This window comes from Lates calcarifer, linkage group LG7_1 (assembly GCF_001640805.2).
Source record: "Lates calcarifer isolate ASB-BC8 linkage group LG7_1, TLL_Latcal_v3, whole genome shotgun sequence".
Taxonomy (NCBI): domain Eukaryota; kingdom Metazoa; phylum Chordata; class Actinopteri; family Centropomidae; genus Lates; species Lates calcarifer.
The window spans coordinates 10,486,950-10,503,482 of record NC_066839.1 but is presented as its reverse complement, the minus strand read 5'-3'; the positions used below and the strand labels follow the sequence as shown (position 1 = coordinate 10,503,482).

Genomic DNA, 16,533 nt, shown 5'->3' with positions numbered 1-16,533 from the left:
TAACATAGCTATTCATTACCAAGAGCATTGATGCTTTTGGGATTTGTGTGTATGTGTGTGTTTGTGTGTGTCTACAGCCTGTATGCGTACATGTCTACAGGCAAATCTCTGGCTGGCAGTGTGATTGCGAGTGCTTTTGTCCTGATCAGTGAAAAAAACTTCCCCAGTGGCACTTGAGTGCGGTCAGCGTCTCAGCAGATAAGCCAAAAATAGCATTTTGGTGACAAGAAGAGAACTGCCCTACAGTGACATCCAAAACATTGCTATGACAACCAAGTGATATGGCAACCTCAATTATTTTCCTACTGAACATGAGTATCATCTATCTACCTATTCCTCTTGTGAGAGTTACCTCTGAGTAAGAGCAACAATGTTGCCTGAAAAGTACACACTTTTTAAGACCAAAAATCAATAAAAACTTGTTTCATATCTATGCCATGATATATTTACCGTTGTGTGTGGGTTCTTGAAATGATAATGCTTCACATAAACTGGCTAATAATAGAACTATAGCTATATAACATCCGTAATTACATGATTTATAACCTGATATGCACATGTTCCTCTTTGCCTGCTTGATAATGCCCTTGCAAAGCATCCATTAGGCACTGGTTTGTGACATGCCATTAGATATGGCACATATATAAAATATTCATAACATCACAGGCACACTGTCATAAGTGACATTTTTAACAGATCAGTGTTGTTAAAACTGATAGAACCTGTCTGTGCTCATCTCAGTTTAAATTCTGTGAGATTTTACCCTAGTCTTCAGCAGCCCTATTCATTCATCAATGTAAAGCCTATAATTAATTGCGCAAGTAAATAACATTAATAAGAAAGCTGTTATTCATAGAAATGAATAACAGAAATGTTACTTATTGTTAATGAGTCTGTAGACAGCATGACCGTGTAATTGTGACTTCTTAGAGCTTAATTTTGGAATCTACGATATGTACTGGACAACACAGATAAACATGATCACACTGATTGTGATTGGATTGTCAGAGCAGACTTAACACAATGAAGCTTTAATAGCAGCATTAATGCAGCAATTCACAATAAAATCCTTATTTGTATGTAAAGAAATTGCCAGTTAATGCTAACCATTGCTCTAACTTTATTACTTATTGCTGTTCATTCCTTGCACATGCCATCAACTTGTTCATTAAATGAGCTGCCTGATCAAAAGACTGTGATCAAAAGGCAAGCAAAGTGCAGGATGACATCTGCCTCCATTAGCCTGCAAGCGGTGGAAGTTCTCTTTATTTACCCCCAGCTTCATACTGTCACACATTCATCACACATTACACTGCAGCTCCAGAAACCAGCAAGCAACCTACCACTCTTAATGGAATACAGACAAGTCAAGCAAAATGCAAATTAATATGCCTCACCAGGGTGAAGACTTAATAGAAGCTTTTGACTGACCCACATTTAACATAAACTCTCACAGGGTAAAATGTATCCCTGTGGCAGCGCTCAATTTTCCTCGCTGACAGCCACCATTCAAATCCCCTTTCCCAATCACACAGTTGCCGTGGAAACACCAGCAGCTGCCAGGCAGTCATTTAAAAATTCCAAAATGAAGCGCCTGGATCTCTGGAATTCCAGTGGGGGGAATATCCTCTGCCAAAGACACATGGGTCCAAAGTAGTGGGATAACACACACCACCACATACTGTTGATTTGCTTTCCATAGCACCTAGTGTCGTGAAACAGCATTAAACAATTATCTTGTGTGATCTGAAATGACACAAAGGAATATTGAATGAGGAAGCACGGCTAAGCTGTGTACTTAGTGGTTCGTGTTTTATGGAATGCTTATATACTCCAGACCATCTCCTGTTTGTGGCAGGCACTATGTTGAGCAGCTGAGTTTGTTCGTTTTAGGTTTTTGTTGTTGTTTTAAATCACTGCACCCAAACTGCTATTGCAGGAGCACAGGGCAATTTACTGGCCAGACATGTAAATTAGACCCAGCAGATGGGAAAAGTATTAAGTCCCACTGTTTACCAACACTTATAATTCACTATTGAGGTGTAACAATCTGTGTGTTAAAGAGGAAATTAATACCTTGCTGAGAAAACTCACCACAAGGTACATTTAGCAGCCATCCTTGAGCTTTTGATTATATCATAAGATCATATGAGCTTCATTGACAGATGTTTGTGCATTTGTCAAGAAACTGTAAATGTTCAAAAAAATTTCTATGCCCACTAACTTGAAAGAAATAAAACCAGTGCATTGTTGTGTATGGAGTACCATTTTGCAAAGAGAATAGACTTTTTTACACTAATGTAAAAATCTTATGCTGCTAATGTATCAGGTGCTGTGTCAGGTTCAGCGAAAAGCTCTATGGCATCAAGCACAAGGACAAAAAATTCCAAGGTTGTTGAGGTCTACGTCAGTTAACTTTAGCCAGTCCTAAGGAGACAATAGTAAAGCCAGAATAAACCTCCAGTGCCAGCTCTTCCACCTCTTACTACCTTTGTTTCAGTTCGCCTGGTCCATTATCAAGGTTTGGCGTAAAAAAAACACACAGACCAACTTTGGCTATTCACCCCTACAGTTCTGCCCTTCTGTAGCCTCATATTACTCTAACTGCTACATGTCCTGAAGGCCAGCAAATGTCTTCAGTTAACTCCCCTGCATTGTGTGTTATAAAAGCAGAAGGTCACTCCTGAATCACAGTCTGCCTCTTTCAAATTTTTATCCTGCAGAGCCTGAAACCTTAATGAATGCCCCAGTCAGTCCATCATAGAGAGATATGCCAAGGTTGCTTTGTGTCCCCAGACAACTTTTACTACCATTGGAATATAACCAAGAATATAGCCAAGGGCCTGCAAGACAAAACTTCAAGGTAAAAAAAAAAAAAAAAAAACTGCCAGACATAACACCAATGTCAAAAATAATTTTGCATTGGTATAAAATTTTGGATTCTAAGATTTGTGGTAAAATGTCACAGATGTTACTTTTCAATCTGCTGCCTGTTTAAAAGTCACTGGCCAAATTTTCAAACAGCTGTCTTATCTCTAGGAATTAAATAATAGAGGAAATAATCAAAAAGTTTACTCCTGACAAATTCATGTCAGACAGTTTGTCAAGTAAATTACACAGACAGCTCCCTGATAGTCTCACTGTCACCTCAAGACCACACGTCTGGAAAACAAGCATCCCCACGACACAGTGAGGGAACAAGTCATACTGCTCCAAATTATTGCTTAACCCATACTAGCAAAGAAAAGCAAATGCTGCACTAATTGCAGCTCTTCCTGACCTCAAAGACCACAGGTTGCCCAAACAGCAAGTTACCATCCAGATTTGGAACAGCCTGTCCTTGGGCAGACAAATTAGGACAATGAATGGGTTCCCTCCCAGTTGGTGATTGGCTTTATGGCATTTTGATAAAAGGGCCCCTCAGACAGAGCAGGTTTGAGTCTATTTTTAAGTATTCACTATTATGCCATAATTATCCTGGAACATTTCTGACATACCTGGACAACTAATGTGAGTTAATTAAACATACCTCTCACTTTACAGAAATTGGTCTCTTTTGTGAAGGCTCTGCAAATGGTTCTTAGTCAGTGAAAAACTGAGGATAAATTGCTATATGAACATTTCAGGAATCAAACGTCATTAATAGTGTGCTACAGCAACTTGTGCATGGCCGAAGGCTTTTAAACTCCCCATTGTTCCCGATTGGGACATTAAAGGCATTTACAGCCTGGACAGATGAGTACTGTGCCTAATCTAATAGAAATGATAACCTCTCTCTTCCTAAGACAGGGGATCTGTGTGGCCTAGATAAGGATCATGGGTATTTATTACTCCCACAAGAGCCCTTGGACTGAACCTTTGGATTGTGGGTCTCCTGGGAATATTGGAACAAATATTTGAGAAGGGGCCTGGGTTTTTGTTACCCTACACACCTCTGTAGATAAGACACATTTAACCATTCAATACAAGATGGTGCTCAATGGTACAGAAAGAGCTGCTGTGTAGTATCAAACAATGTCCTTCCACATGCTAACCTCAGTCAGACAGTCTTTTGTTGCCACACAGGGAATATAAATAGATACCTTGCTGAGATTGTTAATTATTGATGAAGTGAGACAACTACATTAGATCTCCTGGTATGATCAAATATACATTATGGCAGTGCATCCTTGATAAATTTGTTATTGTAACCAGGACACATGAAAGTGGCTGCCAGATGTTCCAGCATGGCTGGGATTGCTCCTTTGAGTGTGTTTCACCTGAGTGCCTATTGGTTTTTGAGAGGACAAGGAAAGAATATTTTAAAAGCATATTGCATGCTGTGTGGAGAATGTGTTCATCCTCATATTAATCCACATCAAATCATAGTACAACCTTAAAGCAATAATTAAAAGGAAGCAGTAAAAATTAATTACATAAATGATTAAAAAGAAACTTTGCAAACTCATCTTGAATGCAGTTACGGGTTAATGATGGTACAACTCGGTGGAACTATCTCATGCAGTCAAATTATCTTGTGCTAGCTGCTGCTGCACTGTGCTTTCAAACCAGCCATTAAAGTTTCATTCCTTTTATGCTAAAACACAGCATGCCTTGCATATTGAAACGGTCCCTCTCCGGGAAAAGCTGAGCCACACTCTCCTAAACAGCATTAAATATTTTGACAAGTGAAATGTTCAAGGATTTTACAGACACAACAAATCAAATCCATGCACAGATGGACCCAAATGGCAAGCAATATCTTCTTTTTTTGTAAAGTGCATTCTCTCTTTTTTTCAAAAGTATAGCTCATTTTGCCATCAGCAAAGCACTTGGGCACATGCATCAAAGCCATGCATCTTCATGTAACATCCAAATAAACTCACACTGAATTCATTTTTGATATAAAAGGCTGGTGTGGTAGCAAATAGTCCTTAATTGGAATAACACAGCTCTCAATTACCATGGAGAGTGAATTTTCAAACAACTATATGAGAATGATCACAAGGAGACTGTAATATATATATATAGTGTTAAAATAGAACAGCTCTGACATGCCAGCAACACTCACAAAAGGCAAAACATGACCAGTTTTCCACCATCTCCTCTCTCTAGGAACAAGTCTACTATCCCTTAGTCACAGCTCAGAGAACCAGAGTGATTAAACTCCACTTCAGTGCCTGTTGTAATTACACACACACACACACAACACACACACACACACACAAGACCTCAATTCGTGTTTATTAGTGCTGTGGTATTTCAAAACCACATATTATAGCAAACTGAAATTGGTCACACAGGCTGAGGGTTTGGATGTCGACCATTTTGTTTTGGTATGCATTCCATGACGTTGTCTTGTGCATGCGTGCCCATTCCCATTCTCTACAGAAAGTCTAAAAGTGGGTACATATTTATATATATTTAGTTTGTATATTTTTTTAAAACTTTTTTAGCAAAACGAAAGGTTTCATTGCCCCACTGGGGCAATATATTTTCTCAAAGGCAGACAGGAGAGCATGTGACCGACCAATCAGAGGCTAACATGTCACAGCTCCATCACTGAGTTTTTAGACTCCGCTCACTCCACCAGGGAGCGAAGAACTGAGTTGGAGCCATTTTAAAATTACAAGGTCAGACTTTCAACCACACCCATGTCTGTTTTAGACACCCCTTCTGTCCACATACACATATGCACACGTGCACACACACACGCATGCAGGCACGCACACACACACACAGAGAGAGAGAGAGAGAGAGAGAGAGAGAGAGAGAGAGATAAAACCAGCAGAAATATTATCTTCCACTCATTCTATTCAAAACAGATGTTTCTCAGCTTGACAGATTGGAGCAAATGATCCTTTTAACACATTTCCCTGTTATGTGCAAGTTGGATGTTAACAGGGTACAGTTAAACCAAACAGAAACATATGTATTTAAATGAACCTTGACTAAAAGCTCAAGTTCTGCCTCTTTATTATGAGAGCAAGAGCTGCTTTTGCAGCAAAAACTGAAAATCGCTTTCCAATCAGACAGATAAAGGCATGTGTTGCATATTTTTCTGACAGAGCAAGAGATTAAACAGTATCCAGAGGCATCATTTAACAGTATTCCTCATTTGCTTGTAGAAACAGTCAACATGAAGTCATCTTTTTGGCCTCAGCCTATAGAACCAGTCACAGTAAGTCAAGATACTCATTATGTTTCCAAACTTGATCCTCCCTACAATATTTTATTACTGTAAGGAGCAACTGCTATGGAGACATGAATAGTCAATGTATTACAGCAAATCCAGTTTTAACCAGCCCCAAACTATATCATCTCCATGCTTTAATTATAAGTGTGAGATGTGGCAAATTTCTTATTGTAGATCAATACTAATTCAGGAACTCTTCATCTGGATTTATGTTCAAATTTCAACTCTGCATCAGGAAGTGAAATTTCATGATTTATGAAAGCCCCAAAAGACAAAAATGTTATCAAATGAGACTTTGTCATTATTATATGAATGTCTATTTTCATACAGTCATTGTTCACAATTATAATTTCAATTGAACCAGCTGAATCGGATCTTATCAATATATCATGGATCTCAATCCAAAATCAAAACCATAAAAGAGAACAGCAAATAAAATTCCAGTTTCATCTACTCTGTATATGCCACCATGTGTCTTTCCCTGCTTGACAGCTTAGACAATGAGGCTGTCCTCATCAGTTACCACCTTCTGCTTGTGGGTCTGGGGACATTACCCAACAAAGCATCGGCAACCGATGTAGGGACCAAAACCAGAAATCCAACAGAAACTTCACACACACATACACACACAAAACAAAAATTTATCAAAAGCTCAAGAAGCTTGGCAGTCAGGTGCAATGGTGAAATAGCAAAGCAAGTTGACACAAGCCTTTGCTCTTGACTGAAATAGAGGTGAAGCTTAACTAAATGAGATATGTGTGTGGAAAATGGGAATGTGTGTCAGAGGCCCACTTCAGTTTTCCCATGAAGCCAATATTACAGGGAAATGACTCCGTGAATGGGCTGTGTGCAACATGTTAACATCCTCATAAAACCAACACAACATTAGCCACTACTAACTTCAGAGTAGAAGCCAAGAGGAGAAGATACTGTATGTTGCAAAACCAATTCAGTCCTCACTCACTCACTGAGGCATATTTCACCACTAAGTCGACGCTAAGAAAGCTCCATATTTGCCACCAAATCCACAGCCAACAAACACATCACATGCAGTGATCCAATAACATAGGAGGCAGCTGCCACACCGTAATATTGCGGAGTCAAGAGACACCAATTTTACAGCCAAGACATAAATGTTAGCGCCAGCAGCTAGCTAATGCTTACCTTGGTGTTGTGAGGACATCTCAGGCATCTCGGTAGAGTAAATTCCAGGTTCTGGCAACACCAAATCCAACTTCTGGCTTGAAGTGAGCCTTTCGAAATTACAGCTAATATAACACTTTAAAAACAACCGCGGGGAAACGGAGTAACTAAACAACTATTTTTTCACGGTAGACATTTTGACTTAATTGTCACAGCGGGAAAAGCACAGGTGTAACTAATTTAGTTAATAATGGCTACGGCTAGGTTCCACTTAGTGTACCTGGAAGTCGTTCCCATTAGCAACCATGCACTGTAGCAGAGCACTGAACCTGTGTCAGCTTAATAGAATGCAGCCATAATTAATGTTAGGCCTATGCCATGAAAAAGGTCTATCAAATGATTCTATCAACAATTAAAGCAGTATGATGGGACTGTTTGCAGGCGCTTGCATATAAAAAATTTACCTGTTTAGAAGGAGGGCTAGCAGCAAGGAATTACAATAGAGTTTGTGAAGTGCTATGGCAGGTCAGCACAGCAAAAGGTTGGATTTATGTTGAAACTGAACAAATTATGCCCCTGGAATGAGATGGCTATCAAGTGGAAAAATCTAACACTTCCTTAACAAAATGACTGATGTCATAAACTTAGACTGCTTTTGGTCCTATGCCCAGGAAACCATGTTGTTTTAGATTCCACTTTCTACAACATTAAACATCCAGCAACATTTTTTGTTTCATAAAATTATAGACATAGACATATTTTAAAATAAAACCTGTCATTGCCTGTTATTACTCACTTTATGGTTTATCTTCTGAAATACTATACAGTGAGGGGGAAAAATGCAACGAAACAAATGATATTCATGACCACAAGGATGGTTTAAATCAAGCCTGAACAACCACAAACAGCCCATTCTGTTCCTGTCTCCCCCAGGTGTCATGCTGATTCCTGCTGTGCAGACATGGCTCAGGTCATTCCTGTTTCCAGTCACCACAGCAACAGTCACACTGATGTGTCATTTGCTGAGCAGCCAGCTCAGCTCTGGATGGCCTAACTCTATATCTCTGTGTGTTTGTGCATGTGCTAACAAGGTCAGTAGTTCAAACTGTGTACATCAACAAACATTTCTCCCCAGTGACCTTCTCTTCATGGCTTCAGTCAAATTGAGCAAATTAACATCATATTTTTTCCTCACTATCTCCCTTCCTCTGTCTCTATCGCTTAACATGCCCTTCAGCCTTTAGTACCCACAGAAGCTTATCTGTGATGAAAAACACATGCGCTCCTCCTAATAAAATTATGACACCACTTTGTCTGATAGTTTTGTTTATGTACAGAAGGCCATAACCCCTATTCATTATATGGGAACAAAGAGTGTATGGGAAGGAGGAGGGAAGTCATAACCATTTCCTCTACATAAGTACTAAAATACTTTTTTCTTTACACATTTTTACATATCAACACCAAAATATAAATATTCTGCAATTACCAAGTTAAAATAATTTAACACATTTTTGTTTAGAAATGGAGGAAGAAATCTGCTGCTTGTAAATTTGTTGTTATTACAAGAAAGCACAACTCTGATTTGCCCAATTTGTCCTTAAATCAGATAAGCAGATCAGATGCAAATTTTACAGACTCGGTTAGAAGACAGTGTGACCCTACAGGGCCAATCAACTTATGAACCTATAGGATTTCTCCTTCAAGTTACATTGATCATAAATCAGATAGAGATAGATATATTGATAGATATACATGGGACTGTGTATTGACTTATAAACAAATAAGGTTCTGGGAAAAAATCTATTACTATATTTTATTCTTCAAATGCCATGCTTTGAGCTGGCTTCATGTTGTCACTGATCTTTTCACAATGAATTCCACCAACAAGTCACCAGGCATGAGTCACAAATGAGGTCAGGAAGCATTAAGTAACAATGTACAGTTACCATCTATAAATCTTTCTACAGGGAATTGTCAGTCAAGCTGGAAGCCTCTCTGGTTTTGGCAGTAATTGTCCCACACCATAAATCTCTGCAAATACAGTCCTGGATGAATTCACTGACCTCTGTGGGCAGTTTAACTGAGATTAGGAAAATCGTATGCCTGATGAAAGGGGTCTATTCCTTATAGTAGTGGTCTATTGTAAGGCAGATCAGTGGAAAAATACTAGAGAAAGCTTCTCAGTGTTAGGCTAATTACTATGTCCGTAGTGACAGACAAAACATTTATTAAAAGTCATGATCACTTAATGGTATTTGCCATGGTCTGTAATTCAAGTATAAAGACTAGAAAACCAGCCAAGAGCAAAACATAAGTCTTATTTCTGGAGGGAAAAAAGTGACCTTTAAGAGCTCCACTGAACACCTTGTCACCTGTGTCATGAATTCAAAGAAACCAGAGAGCACATTTGGCAAAGTCACTTAGTGTGATCAATATAGCATTGTGTTGCTCTAAGAAAGGGATTGGGGGGGGGCAATACAGTATAAGCAGCAGACCATAAGCTCACAAAGCAAGCTATTAAAATGACCATAATACATTTATATTATCACTCAAACTGTCTCAAATTCTACCATTTTCTGCTTTATCCGTGAATCTAAAGAAGTTAAATATTACCTGGTTATATCACATAAGATGACTCATGGACAAGTAGGATTGCATTGTTTTTGTTGGCCAGGCTAAATGTTTGCCTGCTCAGTCTAAATGCACATAGAAAGAACTGTATGTGTCTGCTGCCATCTAGTGTGCAGATATAAACATGGCAGTTTTCCCACTCGCCCTCATGTTTATGTGCAGTCTTTGTCTTAATTTGGACATATAAATACACTACATTACACACTATGTACACCATTACACTTGTCAATATAACCCTTGTGGTCATCACCAATATTACAATGTAGAAACATATGCTTTTCTTTCATGTGAACACAGAAAAATCTAAGACAAAAATACATTTTCTACTTTTATTTTCCATTGCACAGTAATCTCTATCTACAGAATTTCTAAATTTTTTGTGGCAGCAGATAAAGTCATAAACATCCATGTGAAAGTTGCATAAAACTGTACAAGAAAATTGGCTACAATGAGAAAAATACTGCAACCCACTGATAACTGTTGAATCCAGGACAGAAGATGGCATATGGCAGATCGACAGGACTCCCTCTTGTTGCTGTTTGAGTGTGTGGATTGTGTTGGGTAAGAATACTGCATACTGTAGTGTATGGACAAGAAACAAATCACTCAGAGATGAAAAAACAAGTATAACTTTGAAAAAAAAAGGTGAAAAAACAAGAAACACAGATAACATTTGGGTTGGAGGGAAAGATACTTAACAGGTTTTCAGGGATGACCTCTAATAACCTAGCTATTTTTCCTGAATTACTTTTTTTTCCCTCTTCTTTGCCATGGAGGGAAAAGACAGAGCTACCTACCAACATCCACACTACAATGCTTGCTAAACAAAGAAGGCCAGATCTGTAGCTGTGAAACCAGTGGAGTCACTGCAAGTCTCACTGGAGGAAGAGAGAAGTCAAAGGGAAAAGGCAAAGACCAAAAAGTGACTGAGAGTTGAAGCATGTGTGCAAAGACTGAACATGCGGCGGTTAAAGCCAGAATTCAGAGGTCATCCTCTAATGCTGACTATACTATTGTTATCTTTTAATCATCATTGGTGGCTTTACTTAGTGTAACAGACACTCGACTGAACACACACCGCTGACTGGTGAGAGACTAGGACATCGACATCAATTATTGAACAACCAAAACATAATCTCTTAAATTATATCACTTAATTTACATGAACACAACCTAACACACAGACTGACATAACTACAAACGCACACATTCACACACGCACGCACACAGAGATGAGTACCATAAGTATTGTTGTGTCTGAGCTGTAGTGGTATGGTTTAGGATTTTGTTTTAAGGAAACAGCCTTAGCAACCAACAGTTAGGCCACTTTAAACATTAAACATTTCCCCGAATGTTACATTTTATAACATATTGTGATAGAATATAACAATAAATGGCTGAGTTCCATTGCAACTTGCTCCATTTCTTGAACCCTGAAAGCTGATGAAGATGATAATATTCCTAAATGGACCTGATCCTGGGTCTGCACTCCATGGATGAAGCCATGCAGAATTACACATATTACTGTATAACTTCTGATGTCGAGACTCATAGAGTGACGCGTCAAATGATAAAGCAATGGAAAAGCTAAAGCAACTCTTTGGCGTCAGAAAAAATATGGCCTCTCTCCTCTTTTGTTGCTTGAGCAACCTTGACATTTACTTTCCAGTTGATCTTAGATTGTCAAACTATTTACTTATATACAAATAAAGGTTAAAAGCTTGGTAGACAGAGAGATACACCACATTTGAGCTTTACTGCAAACATGGATATAGAAACAAGATATTAATGAAGGTGAAAGTTTCTGACACCACACACAACTGTCTCTTGCACCTCAATAAATAAATATTAACAAAGAAGTCACACGGACAACTCTCTCATATAGACAACTGTCAGCCAAAGACAACTGAACTAGGTTTCAAAATGTGTACTTTTAAAGGATAACATATCCATGTTCCTATTATCCTGCATATAAGAATACATATGAATAGGATTTCTACTCATGTGTATGTAATCTCTATACTGATGTGTACTCCAGAATTTGGAAACCAACAAATCTGGCTCGACTGTTAGTGTATTTAACACTGACCTCATCAGCATTTGTACAGTCACACTCACAGACTAAGCCAAACTGTGGAAGCTTATGACATTAGAGGGTAAGGGAGGCATTTAACATCACATCAGATAGGTCAATAATTTAAATCCTCAGGTAAACAATAAATGTGAGTGGTTCATACACGCTTGCCATGTCCATGAGTGCTAATTGATATATGCCTTTTGTATCCTTGCCCTCCTTTTAGATTCCAGCCCTTTTCAAAAGGAGAAATTAATTTGAATTGTTAGACAAAAGCCACAAAACGTTTTTTTTTTTTTCAACAAATCAAATATCATCCACTTTCACAACAATAGAAAAATAAGAGATTTTCCAATAATACAGACGGAGCAAAAAACCCAACGAATAACAAATAGAGGAATGGCAAGAAAATAGAAATTAACACACGCACACACTGTTGGTAACGATATGAAAGTCTGTAAGATACAGAGGAGAGTCTAGAGGTTGAGCAAGATGACGAGATATCCAGTGTACATCAGAATAAGTTGCTTTTATCCCTGTGACTCTCTGCATAGAGGAGGCGTCACTGTCGCAGCACTTCCTGTGGATCTCCAACACTGCCTCCTTCGGCCTTCCCACCCTGCTCCTGTCTCCTCGATAAGTTATCCCTTTCTTTTGTACTTGTCACTCGGAAGTGGATACAGTGTTGCACATTTATTAGATTTATGTATATATAATGATGTATTTAGATTCTTTTTCCTTCTTTTTACATTTTAAGAATTTTTTGTAGTCTTCATTTCTTCATTAGATATTTGTCTTTTTTCAGCTGTGTTCATCGATTTGAATACTGCCCACGATGGGCTCCGAGTGGAGGAAATGGTAAAGGACCTTTTTTTGGCAAATGAGAATGAAGAATCTCCAGGTGCGTGGGCCAGTTGGCTTCCTCGGAAGGGAGGCTGAACAGAGTTAAACAGACAAGAACATAAAAAAAGACACCATTTATTTGCTTCCTCTGAGGTTGTCCTTCTCTGCTGTCTACCCCTCAGTTCCACCTTAAGACTGAGGTAAGAACAGTATTCAACATTGTGCTAGGGAAGAAAATCCCAAGTGTCTCAGTGAAGAAGGCTCGGAGGGATGTATTAACGGACAGACGGATGAACGGGTGGGGTGGGGTGTTGTGGGGGGCTATGATGAGTCCAAATGAGCCAATGGAAGGTGAAAGCCTTGTCCATGGAGCTCCGCTCCTCCCCAAACGCTGATCAGAACTGGTACCATTTTTTGTCTTTGCACTTCAGCATCATCTGAAAACACAGGAAATGTCAGGGTGAGTGTGAGAAAGATTAGTTCAAGGCTTAAAAGTCATCAACTCCTTATCTTTCTGCTTTCACTTCATTTTTTATTTTCATTCACAAAATTGGATATCACATATTTCTGAATCTATATCTATCTCATTTTTGAAAAGAAAATGTGGGGGGAAAAGTGAGACAATAAGTTTCCTAGCCATGGTACTGTAAACATTTCATGGACTTATCCTGCCCTCTAGTGGATATATAGTATAAGAGAGCAATATTTATGAAATAGTTTGAAAAGGCAGAGCACATTTATTATTTTATCACTCTGTAATAAAACGACATTTTGCAGTGATTCAGTGCTTGAGAAGTAAATTAATAGATCTACAAATTTGCAATTTGTAACCTCTGATGGTGAAATCAGAGCTGAAACTATAACAAATGAAATACCAGGAAGCCAAAGTATTACTATGTGTCTCCTGCCAATAGTAGATTATATGTCAGTAACTTTTTTCAAAAATGTTATCAGCCTATATTCCATTCATTTTCCACTCCATATGTATACATAAGCATGAGCAGCTATGGTGCCCTTGTCTGAACGTGCAGTTTACTGTGTAAAGAGAAACTGCTCTCTCCAGATTTTGAATTAAAAAAAATAAAAAATTCTATTACCTCATGGGCGTGTTTGGAAAAGGAATCCGCGCTGGCCATCATGGCAGCTGTCCTCTCCTCCAGCTCGCCCAGTTTCTGGCCTCTTTCATCCAGTGCTATTCGGGCACGTGCCAGATCTCCAACCACACCAGAGGCTGCCCCCTTCATGCCCTCGATGCCACCCGGGCCTGGGATGTGCTGGGCCAGGCTTCGAGATGCCTTTCCAGCTGCTAACTCGCCAACTGAATGGAGGAGGGAAGGAGAATAAAATGGGAAGAGATGTGCAGATGAGACTTTGCATCAGCAACAATGGACTGAAACACTGTGCATTTGGGCCTGTGTAGGTTTGGCATACATAGCTCCTCTCTGTCCAGTGACTGAGCTCCTCCCCCAAAGAGACCTTTGAAGAACCCTCTGTTGGGTGCCTCTGGTGTCTCCACTGGTGTAAAAAGTTCACCCAGCATCTCCTGAAAAATCAGCATACCATCACATTACACTGCTAGATACAATTTGACTGCCTTTGTCTTATTCAGTGTTTTGTCTTCCACTACAGTATACATACACATAATACTACACCTGGTATAGTTTCTAAGGTAAGATGTACATATAGAAAGTGTTCACTTACTTGTAGGTTTTCACAGGTGTCCTGGCTGTAAGTGATCCTCTGGACCTCAGTGGGAGAGCAGAGGTACATGGCCTGACCTAGGTTGGTGAAACAAAATGTCCTGGCTATCCGCATGTCTGTCAAAGGCAGGTAGTTTACATCCATGAGTGGTCTCAGTCCTGGCAAACTAGACAGAGGACACAAAAATAATTCAAGTGATTTTAGATCTAAGGAACACAATAACATTTTTTATTGTCAATATCACTGACCTTTCCAACACCACATTTAGAACATTTCAGTCCACTGAAACAGTTGTGACATTGTTCATGCATTCTTTGAGCACACTCACACAGCACACACAAAGACACAGGCAGACAGCTGGGCATCATTGCTCTGTCAGACACCCATATGGAAGGCTGCTCTGTCTCTGTCTCCTCTGGGGAAGTGAAGATTAATGAGGATGAGCGACAGACTAATACACCCCTCCTCACTTATACCCTTCCACACACTGCATGAAACCCAACCTGGTGTATGCCTGCATATGCGTGTATGTCAGCTGTTCCTGACCTTGTGATGTTGGTTAAATCTAAGGAGGTGTTTAAGCTAAGGTAATGGTGCAGGGTTGAGGACAGAAGTCTGAGGATGTATGTGGGTGTGTTCATTATCATGGGTGTGCATCAGGACAAACATTTGTGTCTGACTTTGAAGGACAACTTGAGCAAAAGGAAAAGTTTAATTGAGGACATAATATGATGATTCTGTTTGCTCCTGTGGTGACAGCATTTATTTCTGCCATTTAAAAGTTGTTGTCCTGATAAAATTGTTAAACCTAACTGCAACTTCAACAGACACCAGCTAATTCACTCATATAATATGCAAAGTTAGAAACATTTGAATAAATAACACAAGGCTACCGCTGAGAACACTGTGTCAAGAATAATTCCGTCATCACATTACATTAGAGCTGACCATGGCAGGAAGTGAAGGCTGTGGTCAGCTTGGATTCCAACAAGTTTTGACAGTGAAAAAAATGTCCAAATAAACTTCTCTAACTATTTCTGCAGCTTAATCCTCTTCTCCACAGTCCATCTGTGCTCTCAGAATGTTCCAAATATTCATACTTCTGCCAAAATGCACAACCTCTGACATAATCCTCACGCCCGACCCAGATAAGAAGGCACCTGTGCCCACCTCCTGCTCCAGGACTGCTCTGTCCTCTCTCATTGGCTAGCTTGCACTTTCCTTATCACTGACCACCTTTGTCTTTCTTTCTTTCTTTCTTTTTTTTAACAGTGTTTAATTCTCAAAAAAACAGAATTTGTGTTGAGTGTCTGACCAATAACAAACAAAAATATTAACTTTCCACCATCTTCAGTTTTTAAAAATACAAACTCAAGTGTGATAAAGTTCTCTGTGAAAGTGACAAAATGTACCATGCAAAACCGTAGGTGTTTCACATCTACTTAAATCCAATAATATGAACATGATTTATTCAAACTGACTTTGACTGATACATTTTATTAATAATCCACTATTTCTGCCTGATATCTGATGCAGAATGACATGTTTCTCACCTGAGGGTCATGATGTGGCCATTGGCACAGAAACAAGCCACGCACACGCCTTGGCTCATCTGCACCACATCTGCCCGTAAGATGAAGGAGGTCTCTGTGATGCTGTGTTTATAGATGCAGGTCTGGGAGGGGAGGGAAATGACTTTGGCCTGTTTCTCTGAACACACCACGGCGTACTGGCTCTCGTTGAGGTCCTGGGAAGTGGAAGGGGACACGGACACGGGCCGGCGCTTGCGGACCTTCTCTCTTTCTTCACCGTCTGCTGTAACGTTGGGTTCGTACCAAGGCTCGTATGCAGGGGGAACCTGGGACCCTGTGGAGTCTAGGACAGCCATCCGCAAGATGCTGCCCTTCAGCCGCACCAACATGCCTGATGAATGGAAGAAAATGGCTTGTTACTGATATTTGAA

General features: G+C 39.5%; 1 protein-coding gene across 2 annotated transcripts in view; it reads right to left on the bottom strand.

The window, feature by feature from the left end:
• Positions 1 to 10,267: 10,267 nt before the first annotated feature.
• Positions 10,268 to 16,533, bottom strand: part of stxbp5a (syntaxin binding protein 5a (tomosyn)) — a 94,791-nt gene continuing 88,525 nt past the window's right edge. For both annotated transcript variants that reach the window (XM_051071864.1, XM_051071863.1), the window contains 5 exons: positions 16,124 to 16,493; positions 14,571 to 14,736; positions 14,301 to 14,412; positions 13,967 to 14,187; positions 10,268 to 13,306 (listed from right to left, as the gene is read on the bottom strand). In XM_051071864.1, the coding sequence (XP_050927821.1) occupies positions 13,265 to 13,306; positions 13,967 to 14,187; positions 14,301 to 14,412; positions 14,571 to 14,736; positions 16,124 to 16,493 (911 nt within the window). In that variant the 3' untranslated portion in view covers positions 10,268 to 13,264. The remainder of the gene's footprint in view (positions 13,307 to 13,966; positions 14,188 to 14,300; positions 14,413 to 14,570; positions 14,737 to 16,123; positions 16,494 to 16,533) is intronic.